General features: G+C 40.9%; 1 protein-coding gene across 2 annotated transcripts in view; it reads left to right on the top strand.

Moving 5' to 3' along the window:
- Positions 1–16,646, top strand: part of USP13 (ubiquitin specific peptidase 13) — a 120,055-nt gene extending 103,409 nt beyond the window's left edge. The window contains exons 20-21 of one of the 2 annotated variants that reach the window (XM_036851569.1): positions 9,998–10,082; positions 11,696–16,646. In XM_036851569.1, the coding sequence (XP_036707464.1) occupies positions 9,998–10,082; positions 11,696–11,789 (179 nt within the window). In that variant the 3' untranslated portion in view covers positions 11,790–16,646. Of the gene's footprint in view, positions 1–9,997; positions 10,083–11,392; positions 11,527–11,695 lie in introns of those variants that run through there. The other variant, XM_036851570.1, reaches the window with a different exon arrangement.
- Positions 16,647–17,329: the final 683 nt, after the last annotated feature.

Raw genomic sequence — 17,329 nt, forward strand, 5'->3', positions numbered from 1 at the left:
TCTTGGTTTTGTGTGCATCGATGCTAGAATTTGTTTGGGCCTTTTGTGGTGGAATTTGTTTGCGTCTTTTGTGTTTTGGTGTTATCAAACTTATAAAAAATGGGAAATACTCCATCCATCCCGAAGGAGAGCCCTTTGGGGCGTATATTAGATAAATGGGCTTAAACATAGCCATGAGCCTCTAAGAGAGACATGATGTACTATTGTAATAGAATGTGGACCCAATATGTAAGATCAGAAGAGCGATGGCCCCTGAATGGCTCACTCAATTATTACACGATCTCGCAGTTAGAAGTGTTTTGCAAAAGAGCAAGCTGCACCGGCAGTTGTTCCAACTGCCCACCCCCCATGCCGCCATGATATTCACTGCCTCCTGTTTCCCCTACCCATGGGTATAAAATAGAAGTTTCTTTGTTAACCCTTGGAGCACAGGAGCCTGATTTAGTATCACCAGCTAAGACTCCACAGGGCCCCCAGTTTGGACTGGGAGCCGCTTCCGCAGCAGAGCAGTTTCCCTTGCGCTGACATCCTGTAAGAGGCCAGGGGGACTCCCTTGGACTTGAGGCGTCAGATTCTAATTTCCCCACAGGAGCCCCAGGTAACTTTGACAGTGGGGAACAAGTTGATTGACTACCTTCCCTATTTATCTTAAGAGGCTTGTAAATATTAAATAAAGGAGAAACAAAGTCATCCTAGGAAAAACTTGCCTGTATCTTTGAGATGCAAATGTCCTATCCGGTCTTCTCAGGAACCCTCATCTCTGCCATCTTTTTAAAATGCAAACTTTGAAAAGAGGGTAAAGTAATTTAGAAATTGACTTGTCAAGGCTAAATAAAAAACCTAAGTGTCTTTTCTATAAAAGTTCAGCCATCTAGACAAGTGAGCTTGATTTGTTCCATCTGCCAGAAACCTAATTTTAATCCAACCTCGTTTTGTAAACTGATGGGTTTTACATTGCTGTACCTGACTCAGGGCTGAAATTTTGAAATGAGAACTATGATGTCTCTGTGTGCTTGTGTCCTTGTATGTGTCTTTGTCTTCGGATAACATTGCTGAGGCTGACTTGTGGATGAGCTCTATTTAATTGGCTTAAAGAAAAGTAAGCGCTTACAAACCAAACAATTCTAAACACAAGAAAAATTAAGCTAAATGAGTTTCAGTTTCATGTGAACTGAGACATTCAGTATTAATGATTGTTTGTTGATCTAATTAATACAGACATGTCATTAGAGTCATCAGGTATAATACTTTTATGGTACCTAGGTTTAATATAAGCTAAATAAAATCTTGTTATATCTGTTGCAAATTTGTCAGCAAGGAAGGTAACTTGATGTGAAGAAACTTTTAAGGAAAGAAAATGCAAATGAGATAAGAGCTTTATGTGAACTTTTAAAAATAATTATCTTTTAGGAATGTCTATCTAAAATTAATCCCTCCAGATATTTGACAAATTGAAAGTTAGAATTGTGCTAAAATGAGTTAAGTGATGGAAGTTTTATGGAAAGTGGACCCCAAGAAAAGAGTTTTGTTGTTCATGGTCAGGATTGACTAAGTTTAAAATAAGTTTGAGTAAATAAATTTTAAAAGTAAGCTGTTGCAAAACTTGAATATGGCTTTTCTCTTTGTTAAGAAGACAAGGTTTCTTAAGATTTTGAACTGCCTTTGCTAACAGATTTTAAGTTTCTCTACCTTTTAAGTGATCTGTTCTATATTTGCCTTTGAAATCTTTTATTGTTACTTAGGTTAAGTGAATAACTATTGTTTCACAGTGACATGTGATCCTATCTGTTTTAAACCCTTTTGACATTTTTTTGACAAAACTTCCCAAATCACATTATGAAGCTCCTTTGACCTCTAGCTAACTTTGGGATGCTTCAAAGGGCCCCTGAAACATCCCAAAGAGAGATATTAACTAATTAGGTTCACTTGGTAAATTGAATTACATGGGAAGTGTTGTCAAATAAGTAATAAATCTTCTTGGGTTATATTGTATGGCAAATGATACAGGTATTCTAGAGATTATATGGAGTTCCTAAAATTTGGTATGTCCTGGTAAAATGTTATCAGTCATAATTCTAGTTATTATCTGAAAGTGTTCCATGTCACAGCAGTAACCAAGTTACTTTGTCAATTGCATTGTAATCAGATTTAAACGTGCCTCCTTAAGTCTTTGGTCATTATAGACAGTTATGGTTTCACTCTGATGCCTTTGCAAAAATGCTTCCTCTTCAAGAAGATTTATAGAAAGGAGCTTTGGATAAATACAAGTTTCTGACTTTCAGACCATAGTGGTGAACTGGGTAAGAAATTGAAGAATTCTAATGGGAAACCTGATGGCTTCATAAAGCTGTTAACAAGAAGGATTTAGTTACATAAGACTGAGTAAACTGGTGAATATGGTTATAATTTTTATGGTTTCTATCTGAAAAATGGTTTAAATCTGTGTTTTCCAGGTATAAGGAAAACCTTCCCCTTAAACTAATTATGACTTACAGTACTTTGGTAAATTATACCTTTGTAAGCCAACTGTGTGTGCTTTGTGTCGCCCTGCTACACTCTGTCTTTGTCAATGTTACTAGCTGCATTACTTATATCCTGTCTGTTTTATAAGATTGTTGTCTCTTAAAGTACCCAGTGCATAACCAGGCCTCCAACAAAACTTCTATGGCTAAACGTCTTGAGGAAATAGATCACATTTAGAACATAAAATAATTGTAATAGTGTGATTCTAGGTATGGGAAGAAGCAACAAGGGAAAATGTCTCCTGGATCATAATTAGATAGAGCATCCAGAGAATCTTTAATTATCAACAGGGCCTAATCTGAAAACTAGCACCTGGAGTGGCATATCAAGAATTTTCGCCTGATCTGGGATGAGCCTCCCAGTGCCGTGGGACAAATTTGATCATGAAATGTCTCCCAATATTGGTCAAAATCCTGACCAAGAGGAGAGGATCTGAGAAATGGAATATTTCCTGCCACATCAGTCATTAGTGATTGCAGCCCTCCAATGTGAGCCGTGAGCCCTGAGGAAACTCAGGGTATGAAAATACAGGAAACAGGCCCCAGATAGCGGGGTGCATATCAAGGGAGTGATTTCAGTGAGCTCAGACTCTTGCATTTTCCCATACATAGAAAAGCGTGGAATTCCTTAACTTGAGATGCTGCCTCCTGGGATTGAAGCCCTCAAAATTCCCACTGAATAGATCATAACTCTCAACTTTTAGGTTGTGAATATTTTTTTAAGACTACAGGAGTAAAGGAGACACTTTCCAGAGAGGAACGAAAGAAACAACATTTGGAACACTGGCACTGACGGCGAACACTCCCAGGAAGATCCATCTGACTTGTCACCCGTTTTTCCACAAGATTGTGGAATGGACATTGACATTGGGGAATTGTAACGGGGAGGAGCCAAATCTGACTACATGTTGGATCTGTTTCTTTTACCTTAACCTTTGCTTTCCACTGCTTTTATTCACTAAAAGGATACTGTCTATGTACATAATGGCCTGCCTTGGGGAACCCTGCCCCTCTGGCTGAATGTTAAACCAAAGTGCCTTTGTTAGGCAAACATCCTGACCCTGTCCATCTGTGGATGGCTACAAGAAAGAAGAAATGAACACATCCCCTCCCCGAGGCTGGCCATTCCAGGTGATATTTGCAAAACTTATGGCCTTTTTACTTTTCTTCCTCATCTCCTCCCCCTCTCTGTGCTATAAAAGAAACTGGCATCCAAACCCTGATAAGATGGTTATTTTGAGACTTTAGTCTGCCATCATCTCTGTCTGCCGGCTTTCCGAATAAAGTCGTATTCTTTGCCTCAGCACCGTGTCTCGGACTTACTGGCCTGTCGTGCAGTGAGCAGAGCGAGCTTGGACTCGGTGACACAGTGACAAAAGACTTAAAATGGCATGGTTAAGCATATTATAATGCAGTTGATAAGAACCTTGGTTATTTCTAGGACATACAACATTTTAAGATAATAACCAGAATTATGACTGGTAACATTATACCAGGATATACCAGATTTTTAGGAATTCCATATAATTTTTGGAATATCTATATTAATGACATTTACCCATATAATATAACCTAAGAAGGTTTATCACCACTTATTTGACAATGTTTCCCATGTAATTTAACATACCAAATAAGTCTAGTAAGTTTAATACCTCTCTTTGGGTTGTTTCAAGGGCCCTTGGAAGCATCCCAAAGTTAGCTAGAGGTCAAAAGGATTTCATTTAGAATTTGACTTGGGAAATTTAGTCAAAGATAGCAAATGGTTTTAAAACACTTGGTCAAATAGGATCATAGGTCACTGTGAAACAATATCTATTCATTGAATCAAAGTGACAATAAAAGATTTTAAAGGCAAATACAGAAAGTTACAACAGATTACTTAATAGATAAAGAAACTTTACAATCTGTTACCAAAAGCAGATCAGTGTCCCAAGAAGACTTTGGAGGGGGCATCTGCAGTGGCTGTTGGCTTGATCCTTGTAGAACTGAAATGGGAGGCAACATCCACACAGGTGGACCTCGTTTTATTGTGCTTCGCTTTGTTGTGCTTCAGAGACGTTGTGTTTTTTACAAAGTGAAGGCTTATGGCAATGATGTATCAAGCAAGACTGTTGGGGCCATGTTTCCAGCAGCATTTGCTCACTTAGTATCTCTGTGTCACATTTTGGTAATTCTCGCAATATTTCAGACCCTCCACCAGCAAAAAGATTACAACTTGCTGAAGGCTCAGATGACGGTTAGCATTTTTTAGCCTTAAAATGTTTTTAAATTAAGATATGTACATTACTTTTTTAGACATAATGCTATTGCATACCTAATAGGCTACAGTATAGTGTAAACATAGCTTTTATTTATATGCACTGGGAAACCAAAAAAATTCATGGGACTTGCTTTATTTCGATATTTGCTTCATTGTGGGGGTCTGGAACCGAACTCACAATCTCTCTGAGGTATGTCTATATATATTCCACTGGAGAGAATTTTTCGATATCTTTCCCAGACAAAAATCTACAGCTTAACAAGTAACTTCACTAAGTTTGGAAGCTTTCTTTAATCAGTAGTAAGTAGTGAGATGAACTAAGTTCATTCCCCTACACCAGGGACCAGCACAATTTTTTTCTGAAGGTCCAGATAGTAAATGTTTCAGGCTTCATGGGCCATACACTTGTCATCTCATATTTTTGTTCCTCTTCTTTCCCCCTTTCTTCTGGGCAGCACAAAAACAGGCTGTGAGCTGGATTTGGCCTATGGGGCATTGTATGCCAGTCCCTACCCTAGACCATCCTTGGGTGGCCTTTCCTCCACATGATACAAAAGGGCATTCTGCCTACCCGTTCTACTTTTCAAGTTTGCATATAATTTTTCTGACAGTGCTTTCTCAAAGAATAAAATCAAGTTCAATCCCTTATTATGTTGGGTGGAGGTGGTAAAATTTTGATGTTAAAAAATTCCTCGTATTAGAAAGGTTGTGAACGTGTTCCCAAGTTCAGAAAAGGACGGGTTTTGTTGGGAGAGGGAAGTGGGGATGCGAGTTTCAGACGGTTTAATTCTGGCTTGTTAGAGGGACTCTGTTGGCCAAAGTGGTTTAGGCAGTTTTGTCCAGTTTCTCCAGGTACTTTGAAAGCTTCCCTGTTGAAAGTCTGTTAGCGCAAGTTCTTTTGCCCGACGCACAGTGAGACCACACAAACCGAAACGTCGGAGTTTGGAGCAGAGGAAGGTTTATCGCAGGGCCATGCAAGGGAACGGGTGGCTCACGCTCAAAAAAAAACCCCGAGCTCCCCCCACAGGTTTCGGCAAAGCATTTTTAAAAGCCAGGTGAGGGAGGTGTGTCGCAGGTTATGGGATCAGCCCGTGCACAGTTCTCTGACTGGCTGACGGTGAGGCAACAGGGTGATGTCACAGGGGTTAACATTATCAGTCCTCGGGCTCCAGGAGGCCTGGGGACCATGTGCTCGTGATCATCAAGTAGTGAACATCTTCCATTTGGTGGGGACTTTCACATCTGTAAAATAACTCGGGAAATGTGCATCAAATACTGTTGTCTAGGTACAGAGAGGAGCTGAAGCTGAGGATATGGGGAGGGGTCTGTCCCGGGAAGGCCCCATAGGGTCCTGCTCGGTTACAAGTCAACACTTTTGAACTGATTTACCTTGCTTAAAAATGCCTTTTCTATCTAAATAAAAAGGGGTCTCTGTACTTTCTGAGAGTGTGGTGATGCTATTTTTGGGGGGAGACCTCTGGGAACTAGGAGAAGAATCAGCAGTGGCTTCCCTGTCTGGTTTATTCACCTTGACTTTCTCTTTGGAAACAAAGATAAATTGAGATTTCTTACCTGTTGAACTTTTGCAGACTTATTGAGATTCTCTTTTGCTGTTGGTTCCTAGCAGGAGGCCTTGAATAATGCATGGAGCGGTAGCTTCTATTGATAAACACAGTTAATTTTAATTATAGGACTAAGATTTATGCTAATCTTTTTTCTTTATTTTTATGATTTTGAGTATACACGTGAATTAATTGCTTTTAACTAAAGAGGGGAAAATGCCTTTGGGGGCTTAATGACATGTTTGGGTGTGTTGGAGTGTATGGATTTGTTCTTTTCTCTATGTCTGTCTATTTTGTTAAATGTTGGCTTGTTGGTATCTGAGCAATGTTTCACTGAAATGACCCTGGCTTATGGTGAGAAGTGCTCATTAAATACTCTGTTCAGTTATTTAAGGCATTGTTTTGGGGGACAGTTTCTCGTGAGGGAAAAGCCTTGGTTGGAGAATCACATACTCTCTTCATTCCATGAAAATTCTAAGAGGGCATCCACCTTGTGGGAGACCAGCCCCGTATCTCTCAAATTGAAGATTTGGAATTTGATATAAAATTATTCCTAAAGAGCTTTAAAAACCAACCAGGGTCTAGGAACATGAAAAAGTCTCAGCCTACACTCTCTCTTGTTTACTAGGGTGGGGATGGGTTCTTAGTGATGGGGAACACTGGGGAGGGCCGACGAGGGTAGGGTCCCTGGATCACTAAGTGCCAGGCAAAATGATTGTCATTCACAACTGTTTTTGCCTGGTTTCTGTTTCAAACCTGTGATTTTTTTTTTTTTTTTTTTTTTTTGGTGTGTGTGTGTGGGGGGGGTTGTCAGCTGATGTGATAGCTAGCGACAAAAACTTAGTTAATGATGGGAAAGGCAATCCCTTCTGATTCATTTCTTTTTAAAATAATTATTTCACTAATTTATACCCCAATTTATACTTTGGTAGGGGGTTTATAAAAATGTATACAATATGAAAATATAGAAAAACAAGTGAGGACATGGGGTGAAGGGAGCCATGCCTACTGCATGCTAAGCACTGTTCTCTGTGTCTGGAATATTCCAGTAAACAAAACAGACAAATGAAATTAAATATATATATATATATATTTGGTGAGTTTATAAAACTAAAAAAAAATACAGAACACCAAAAAAATCCCAAACAAACTTCTCGTCCTTATGGAGCTATATTCTAGCCTGGGATAAAAGGAAATAGACAGTAAGTAAATACACAAATAAGTATGTGATATGGTATTAGTTTGAGCTCCATGGACAACAGTAAAACAAGGTTGGGCTGAGGGTGGGGTGTAAGGAGGGAGGAGTTGCTATTTATAAGGAACACTTCTCTGAGATGACATTTGATCTGAGCCCTCGATGAAGTGAGGAGTGGATCATATGGCATCTGAAAGAAGAGTTTCAGATAGAGGGACCATAGGTGTGGGGATTGAAGCCCTCTCTGTCAGTGAGACGAGTAGCCGGTGTGTTGGAGGAGAACCCAGGAGGCCGGAGGAGCTGGAGTGCAGTGAGGGGGAGAGTGGAAGGAGGTGGGAGGACCTCATAGGTCATTGTAAGAGTGAGAGTTGCAGCCATACTGAGAGTGGTCGGTAGGGGTAAGGGAGGAAGCAGGGAGCCCTGTTAGGAGGGGAGGCTGTTGTAATAATTCAGACAAGAGATGATGGTAACTTGGATTGGGGCTTACTATTGGAGGTGGTAGGAAGTCGTTGGATTCTGCATATATTTTGAAGGAAATGCTGGATATAGTTTTGAAGGATTTGCTGATGGATTGGATGCATGTAAACAGTGGGAGAGAGGAGTCAAGATTTTGTCCTGAGTTACTGGGAGAATTGAGACGGATAAAGCTGAGGGGAGAATGCTCAACAAACCGGGAATGAAAGGGAACTTCTTCAACCTGATAAATGGTACCTACCAAAAAACCACAGCTCACATCATGCTTCATGGTGAAGACTGAATGCTTTTCCCCTAAGAGCAGGAACAAGACAAGGATGTCCACTCTTGCCACTTCCATTTAACATTGTGAAAGAGGTTCTAGCCATGGCAGTTAAGCAAGAAAAAGAAATAAAAGGCATCCAGATAAGCAAGGAAGAAGTAAAACTATTTCTGTTTGTAGATGACATGGTCTTATATAGAAAATCGTAAGGAATCTACCTTAAAAACTATTAGAACTAATAAATCGGTTCAGAAAGGTTGCAGGAAACAAGACCAATATACAAAATTCAATTGTAGTTCTATACATTAGCAGTGAACATTCTGGAAATGAAATTAAGAACATAATTCCATTTAATGCCATGAGACTGGATGAGATCAACCAGAGAGGGAAGGGGTGGGGGGGGGTGGCAGAGAGAAAGAGGATGAGAATGTACAGGGTGTGTGTGTGTGTGTGTGTGTGTGAGAGAGAGAGAGAGAGAAGATAGAGGGAAGAAAGGCTTGAGGTCAGAGCCCCAGGTCACCAATGTTTAAGAGTCAGGAGAAGAGGAGAAGCCAGTGAGGCACCTGGAAAACAAAAAGAGAGTCATGTCCTGGGGGCAGATGTTTGGGGAAGGAGGAGAGGTGGTCTCTAGTATGTGATGCGCTGACGGCTAAGATGAGGACTGGGGATTCACAGCTGAATATGTGGATGAGCATTGGTGAACAGCAAGAGAGAGAAAGAATGAGAGAGGGAGGAGCAAGGAAAGGGGTCTGTCCAGAACCAGGACACTTGTAAAATACAACAAAACTTGAGTACCAAGAACAATGAATCTGCAAGCCCATTTTTTCCCTTAATTAGATTCAACAGACGAGAATATTCCTCTCAAATTATTATAGGAGTCTGTAAACGCTAACTCAGTTTCTGTACCTGTCTCGTCGTAGTCTGTAGCAGTTTGCGGAGTTGCACTGGTGCCAGTCTGTGGAAGCCACTTTGCAGGTGTCGTGCAGGCCTAGGATTGGCTGGGGGTGGGTGGGGGGGGGAATGAGCTGAAATTCATTCACCGTGGATTTGGTACAGCATATGCTGTGCAAGATGACAGGAGATACTTGTTAGAGAATAAACATCCATCTTAAGCTCCAAGAGGCTATATATCTCCTTGTTCAGAAGGCATGAAGCCTGAATTTTGGTCCCATAGAGGTTATAATCATGAGCCAGTCAGAAATCACAAGACGCATATTCTGAGCATTATCCCTTTCTATAAATGATAACACCTATCTGCTGTCTTCCTCCTAATCCTGACATTTGTGTGGTATTTGAGTCTGAATTGCTCATTTAAGCCTCATACAACCTTGTGAAGTGGGTGGATTTTTCATTTCTGTGAAGAAACGGGCTCTGAGAGATGAAACAACTTCTCCACCCTCATGCCGCTTGGAAGTGATGGAGCCGGGACTACCCTTTTAGACCCATGAGCTTGCCACCAGACTGGGCTGTGGGACTTTTAATCCCCTTTCAGATAGGAGCTTAAGGTCAGCTGTAAACTTCATGTCCTGCTTTGTAATGAATTTGCAGATTGAAGTTGCTGTCACTTTGGGTAGGTGGGTGTGTTCTCAACGTAGTAAGTGAATAGACTGTCTTTCATTCTAAACAGTTGCTGGATTACACTCTCGGCTTTAAATTCTGGTCAGAAGTGCTATTGATTTCTAGAAATGCTGCCTTGTAACTGAGTTGTTTCCTCTTTCATAGTGTATGAATTATTTGCGTTCATCAGTCACATGGGAACATCTACAATGAGTGGACATTATGTTTGTCACATCAAAAAGGAAGGAAGGTGAGTCTTTTTGAGAAGGTAAAATAATATCTACGTTTTATTGAGGATCTACTATGTGCCAGGCACTCCACTAGGTGTTTCATATGTTATCTCATTTGGTTCTCATAATCGTCTTGTAGGGATAGACTCTTAAAGCCATTTTACACATCAGGGCACTAAGGCTCAGGCAAGCTAAATAGCTTGACCTTTGCAGCTGTGTCAGAGCTGGTATTCAGAGTCACTCTTCACTGTCATAGCAAGTGGACCTCCCAAAGTAAAGACGCATCCCGCAGCAGAATGTGTGTCCATATTTGGAACCTCCCCAGGGTTGCCAGGTTTAGCCAACAAAACGAAACAAAACAAGAAAACCAGGATGCCCTATTATGTTTGAATTTCAGATAATGAATAACTTTTTAGTATAAATATGTCTCAACTGTTGCATGGGACATACTTGCATTAAAAAAGTATTTGTTGCTTATGTGATATTCAAACTTGACTGGGTATCCTGTGTTTTATCTGGAAACTCCAACACCCAGTGTTTGCCCCATTGTAGCCTTGGCTTCTTAAGAATTGTTAGGTGTGTGGTGAGCTAGGAATGAGACCGTTGTGGGGTGTAAGGCCGCTGCTCTCTTCAGAACCTTCTTCCGGGGCTGGATCCCCACGGGCCCCACTGGTTTCCCTTCCTTGAGTTCCCACTGAGTGGCCTGGCCTGTGGGTCAGCACCCCTGCTTGAGGCAGTGCTTGGGCCGCATAGACACTGGAGAAGCACGTAACCTTGCCCTCTCCTGGTAGTACGTTGACCTCGTACTGCAGGAGTGACCGGTTCCCAGTCAGGACTCCACTGTGTTCCTTTTTGGTGTGTCTTTTAGTCTTGTCTTCTCAACTTGATTAATAAAATAGTCAAGCACAGGAACTTGATTTATAGTGAATCCTTTTTATTACCAAGCATGATAGCTCTTTTAAAAATACTTTTCTGAAGAAAAATAGCTTAATTATAATTTAAAAAGCCATGAAATTCATTATAAAGAATTTGTAAAATATAAAAACATACAGAGAATGTGTTGTTTGGAAGCCTAGAGAGAACCATTGTCTGTATTTTGATACATTTCTCTTTGTTTCATTGTTTTCACTGGGAGAGGGTATGGGTATGTCTGTATTTACAACTTTTCTAAAAGCTTAAAGTTTGTACACAGTACGTATAATTTTGTAACCTGCTTTTTCCCACTTCATACTATATTGTGATTATTTTCTTACTTTACCAGATATTCTTCAAAGACATTTTAATAGTTGTATAATAGTTCACTGCATGTCTGTTTACTTCTGATTTTTAGCTAGTTTTATACCTAAGGCTGAAAAAAACACATACTTCTTTGACTCAAGTTCTGAGGCCATCTATGGATTTCTACAAGTGGAAATGTTTGGAGGCTCCTTAGGAACTACTTTTTGATTGAACTTGAGAATAAAAAAGCAGTTGTAATTTTCCACCAGCATTCTGTTTCTTTTTATACAACAGACTTGAGTTTGGTTTATCTCAAACCATCTTGATTATTTTAAGTATGGTGCAATAACTTTCTCCTGCAAAGTTTCCTGGAACTGACTTAAATCCATCAAATCCTTCTGTGTTTTGTTTTCAGATGGGTGATCTACAATGACCACAAAGTTTGTGCCTCAGAAAGGCCCCCTAAAGACCTGGGCTACATGTACTTTTACCGCAGGATACCAAGCTAAACCTCAGACGTACAAATTGGCAAGAAGAAGCCGTACACCTTTTTAATTTGCCAAAAAAACAAAACAAAACAACAACAACAAACGTAAGAAGTTGGGACAGCCAGACATGAGGGAATACATGGGGTATTTATAGTTTATTTAAAGAACATCATTTGATGCCTTCTGAAGTAGAACTGGGAGGAAATTTCTATTAGTGATGATACACTACTGTAGATAGTTTTTCTTTTTATAAATGTTTAAGAAGAGGATGGTTAAAAAAAAAAGTATTCCTGTTCCTGGTGGGGGATCTCCCACTGGCACATCAAAAGCAGGAAGTGGCGCCAGCCCTCTATTTTGCTTTGGGGGTCAGTGATAGTGGCCTCCAGAGGAACCAAGTAATGGGGCCAGTTGTGTCGACTACCCACCATAAACAAAAAGCCCGCTTTCGTTTCATATCGAAAATCAGTAACTGGGCTGGGCTTTATTTGTGACATAAGTTTTTTCATGACACACAATGATTTCTGACCTCTCCATGTAGAGTAGATTAGAACATCTACAATGAAAGATATTTTTAATTTAATCATATCAAAATTCATAATACGAGTGTGTGAATGTGTGTGAGAATGCGACTGAGAGTGTGAGACCTTTATAGTCAACTAGAAAATCTGTGATGGGTTGGTTTTTAAAGGTTAAAATAGTTGGTAGTAAGCATAGCTGGAAAAAGCAAGTCAATATTTTAAAGAAACTCTAACTCAGGAACAGTTCAAAAAATTAGTTCCCCGCTTAGATTTTCAGGCGTAAAAAGGGCTGTTGTCCCTTTCAGTGCTGTCCAGAATTCAGTTGGGTTTGTGATATCTGGTCGTATGAATGCAGATGCCCCAGCAGCACAGTGTTGTTCTTTGCCAAAGGTAGATGAATTCTGTTTCTCAGCAACCCTTTCCCCAAGGCATAGTCGTGTGTACTGTTAATTAAAATAGCTGGTCTCTTCTTACCATGACACATGACAACTCCCTGAAATCATGTTAAGTGCCCCAAATTTGTCTGTAATTTTCTCATCCCCCAGCTCTTTGCTTGCCTTCATTTCTATGTGTTCTGGGGCCAGAGTCTCACCTCTGCCCTTTGTTGGCTAATCACCTCCTGACTTGCCTTCACTGCTTATCTGCTGTGACCAACAGTGTGATCTTCAGCAGTTTAAGGGTTTCAGATGCAAAGAAACTTTATATGACACTATGAAAGACCATCGTTTCCGTTGCAGTGTTTCAGCATTTTAGTTGCAACCTGGGATTAGATCAGAGTTTCAGATGTGATGAAAAAGTGGAATGATAGTGCTCTGTAATTTTCCTACTGCTCTGTACCAAATGCTAGGGTCTCTGGAATTTCTATTTCAGATTATTCAGTCAAATAAAAAAGGACTTATTGCTGTCTGCTTAATATGCATTTGATTGGTAGAAAGGATCTTCCTGGAGACTGTAGGAAAATAAAGTAGAACCAACTGGGTGAAATACAGCACAGAATTCCACAATTCTGTGAAGTCCAGAAGTTGGATTATGACATGTGAGTTATGAACAATCAGGGTTCTGGTTATGATTGGGGCCCTTCTCACAGGAGACGTGAGCAAGGGATGCAGAGCCCGAGGCCTGTGGCCCGGGGACCTGGGTGCAGCCCGTAGCTGGGCAAGTCCCTCATCTTTCCTTAGGTGCACAGTGGTGTGATGACCCCTGCCCTCTCTTTCCAACTGTGCTTTGAGGATCTGGTGAGATCTGATGTGCTGACCCTTTGAAGAGCAGCGGGTGGTGTGCCCAGTGGGTGGGCCCTAGTAGAGCATGCTTCCTCTCTTCTCTTCTCTCACGTTTTCTTCAGTTCGGGAACAAATGAGATTGGCAGAAGGAGGGAGCTCATGGGGCAGTAACTCTCTACTAAACTCTGCCCACTGGTGTCACCTTTTCACATTGTCTTGGACACCTCAAAGCAGCCCCACTCGGTGACACGAGTCCCTGATTCCTGCAGAAACCCCCATGCTAAGCAGCCTTACGGAGTCCCGTTTCCTTAGGGCTGAGTACCATAGAATAGTGACTCCAAACACACATCAAAAGTGACTTCTTTTCACCGCTATTACAAAGTGAAGGCCTTTTCTGGGAGTGGGAGGGGGATTGGGGCTTTGGATTGAAATGTGGACAAAGATGGCATGTGTATCTTGAGCAAATTAAAAAATTTTATAATAAAATTTTGCAAAGTGAATGGTGTAAAGTCAGTATATAAGATTACAAGCTACACGTTACTTAATTCGTTAAGGAGAAAAGGAAATTTAGCCCTTTTGATACCTAAACCTATCGTAAGAAGGTGGAATATGGCTGCCTTTTTTTCCGCCTCACAAGACAAAGGGCTATTTCTACAAGGCAAAGTTTTGTATATGTGCTATTCTTTATTTCAGATTGAGAGTTGGGAAAACTGGAGCAAATATTGGTTTTCTTTCATGCTTATAAATGTATTTGTATGTATATCTTAATATATTCAAGGCAGGCTTCCCTGGAATCAAAGTGTGGAATATACTGCTTAATTTTACACATGTATGTAGATGAGATTATTTATGACTGAAAACTGGAATAATGTGTGTATTTTGTCAACTGATCATCAGCCTGTTAGGAGTCCTCTGTGTGAGGTGTGGTGGTTTAATTGTGAAAATTCTCACTGCGTGGGTGTATGTGTGAAAGAGAGCACTTTCTTCCTGTAAATATCTTTTGATATCCATTTGTGCAAAGTCCTGATGAATGTGTCTTTGGAAAATAGAGCGTATCAAAGTTTTTGTTTTGTCAATTGATCTAAATGCCCACACAACAAGTCAGAAATCCAGTTTGGTTCAGATTGGGATTTTTTTTTTTCAAGGGGAGAAAAAGTATGGAGGAAGGACTATTAAAGAAGAGTCATGTTTTAATGCCATTTTATGTCAACATTGCTTTAATGTTCTGAATTGACTTGCTGTTTTCTCCCACCTACAAGAGAATGTGCTTGCCATTCCCCCGTGTTCACCGTGGGCTGTAGGGCGTAGCTTGAGCCTGCTACTCCCGACATTGTTTTTTCCCTTGACCTGAATTGGATAGAGCCTTACCTGCAATTCATAGTGAGAGCACCTGGGTTTGTAGCCCGACTCCACTTCTAAGTGTGATGGGGCCGAGTCGCTTTACCTCTCTAGGCCTTTTTCCTTAAAATGAGTGGGTTAGACCAGATAAGCTCAGAAGTCCCTTTCTGCCCTAACATTCGATTCTATTTTTATTTTCCTGCAGTTACTACCTTGGTCAGACATGTGAGACGCGAGGGATCACATAGAGGTTAGATGTTATGGTTCTGGTTTGTTACAGCTCTCGCACCCCACTTTAGAACCTGCCTCGTTTTTAGTGTTTGCCACTCCAACTTCTAGTCCCAATTTCTTGGGTAATTACTTTCTTTGGTGATTATCCCATTTTGTTCTCCCACTCCTGAAACTCTCCACTTCCCAGTTGGTAAGGTACTTTGTTACCATCTTCCTCAAAAATGAAAAATCTATTTAAAACACCTCCTGCCCTGACAAGCCTCAGAACTACCTTCCGCTAACTCTGTAACCGTTCTGGAGTATTGTCTTACTCTAACTGAGTTATAGCTATGATCCTCAAATAAGTTTTTCTACCACAGGAAGGATGTCTTTTCATCTGGAAGGCATCACGGTTGCTAAATGACATCATCCGTGTGGGCCATCAATGGGGAGATGGCCAGTGTTGGGAGCAGGATAGGGGGATAGGATTAGATAAAATGTGATTCTATCCTTCACCTAAGGTCAAAAATCCTAGGTTACAGAACACGATTCTGTACCCTTAAGTTGATGTATAACATCGCCCACACAATGCCATGGAGATTCCCTACTCAGTAAATCATCCTGAAAGAGTTTGTGTTATAATTCTCTAGATCTGTGCTGTTCAGTACAGTTGTCCATGGCCACATGTGGCTAATGACCTCCGGAAATGTGGCTTGTGCACACTGAGGTTGTGCTGTACACAGGAAATGCACGCCAGATTTGGAAGGCTTGGTACCAATAAAAGGGAATGTAAAATATTGCATCAATATTTTATATTGATTATATGCTAAAATGACCGTATTTCAGATACATCAAGTAAGATGATATTAAAGTTTCACTTATTCCTTTTAATCCTTTTTTAATGTGGCTACCAAACAAATTGAAATTAGACACGAGTTGTACTTCTGTTGGACAGTGCTCTCCAGACCAGGTGATGTGAGGAGGCAGTGAGGTGCCGTAGGTATGGAAGGGGGTTCTGCGAAGCATCCAGATGGACAGAAGCGGCACAAACATTTTTTTTGGAGTCGGGAGCAGTGTGAGGCACAGAATGCCTTCCAGAAGGCAGAGTTTTCTGCATAAGAACCAATATATCTAAGACCCCAATTAAAAACCAAAAGCAAACGAGCCCAAACCCTGTTCCTTCAGCTTTGTCTAGAAGCTGCCAACTCTGCATTTATTTTTCAAGCATCTTCCAGGTGCCAAGGATGTTAGCCCCATGAGGGTGTTGGGCAGATTTGTTTCACTTTGGGCAACATTCTCTTGTGGTTTCCCCTCCCCCGGTATTGCTTTGTCTGTTCAGAGCTGGGTGTGTTGAAATACCGTGCAAATCTGGCCACTCCTGGCCTCAGCTGAGGCTGATCCTGTGGCCCGCGCCTGTCTGCTTGGCAGGTTTTGATGTTGGCGCCTGAAAAAGAGTTTGTGTTTATTTTGCACTAATCACAGTTGTAGTTTAAAATATCTCAAATGTTTTGGGAGACTATTTGCCTGTGATGGAAAGAGAGATGGATGATTTATTGCTTCAATTGTTTTAAAATTAAAAGCTATTCTCACAACCTGAGGTCCCTTTATGGCTCTTTTTTTTTTTTTTCTTTTGCAAAATGCCACGTAAACCGATTCTGCCTTTTGCAGGTTCTTATCCATCAGTGGAACAGGTAAGTTGAGACAGTGACTAATTTTATTTCTTTTCAGGGTTTCTTTGTGTGGCCCCGAGGCTGCCAGGTCCCATCAGTAGCGGAATATCGTCGATGGCACGATGTTAGCTCTGTGAAGCAGGGAGGGGCAGGGCAGGTGGCAGTATGCTGTCTTTCTCTACTGGGTGCCAAGTTGAATATTGGAATCAATTGTGAGACCTTTCTGTGGTTCCCTGGCTCTCAGTTTGCTGGTGGCTTCCTTAATGCAGGTATAAGCAGAGTCAACACTAGTTGCATCAAGGGATTTCAGCATTTTTATGACATTGTGTTTCTAGGCTATATGAGTTTCCTGTTGCTGCTGTAAACAAACTACTACAAACTGAGTGGCTTAAAACAATACATTTATTAGGTCAGAGGTCTGGAAATGGGTCTCACAGGGCTAAAAGCAAGGTGTTGGCAGGGAAGCTGTAGGAGAAAATCCATTCCTTACTTCTTCCAGTTTCGGGAAGCTGTTTGCGTTCCTTGGCTCATGACCTCCTGACAGCGTTGGCATCACTCCAGTGTCTGCTTCCATTGGCATATCTCCTTTTTTAAAAAAAAAAATT

The sequence above is a fragment of the Balaenoptera musculus genome, chromosome 4, assembly GCF_009873245.2.
Source record: "Balaenoptera musculus isolate JJ_BM4_2016_0621 chromosome 4, mBalMus1.pri.v3, whole genome shotgun sequence".
NCBI lineage: Eukaryota > Metazoa > Chordata > Mammalia > Artiodactyla > Balaenopteridae > Balaenoptera > Balaenoptera musculus.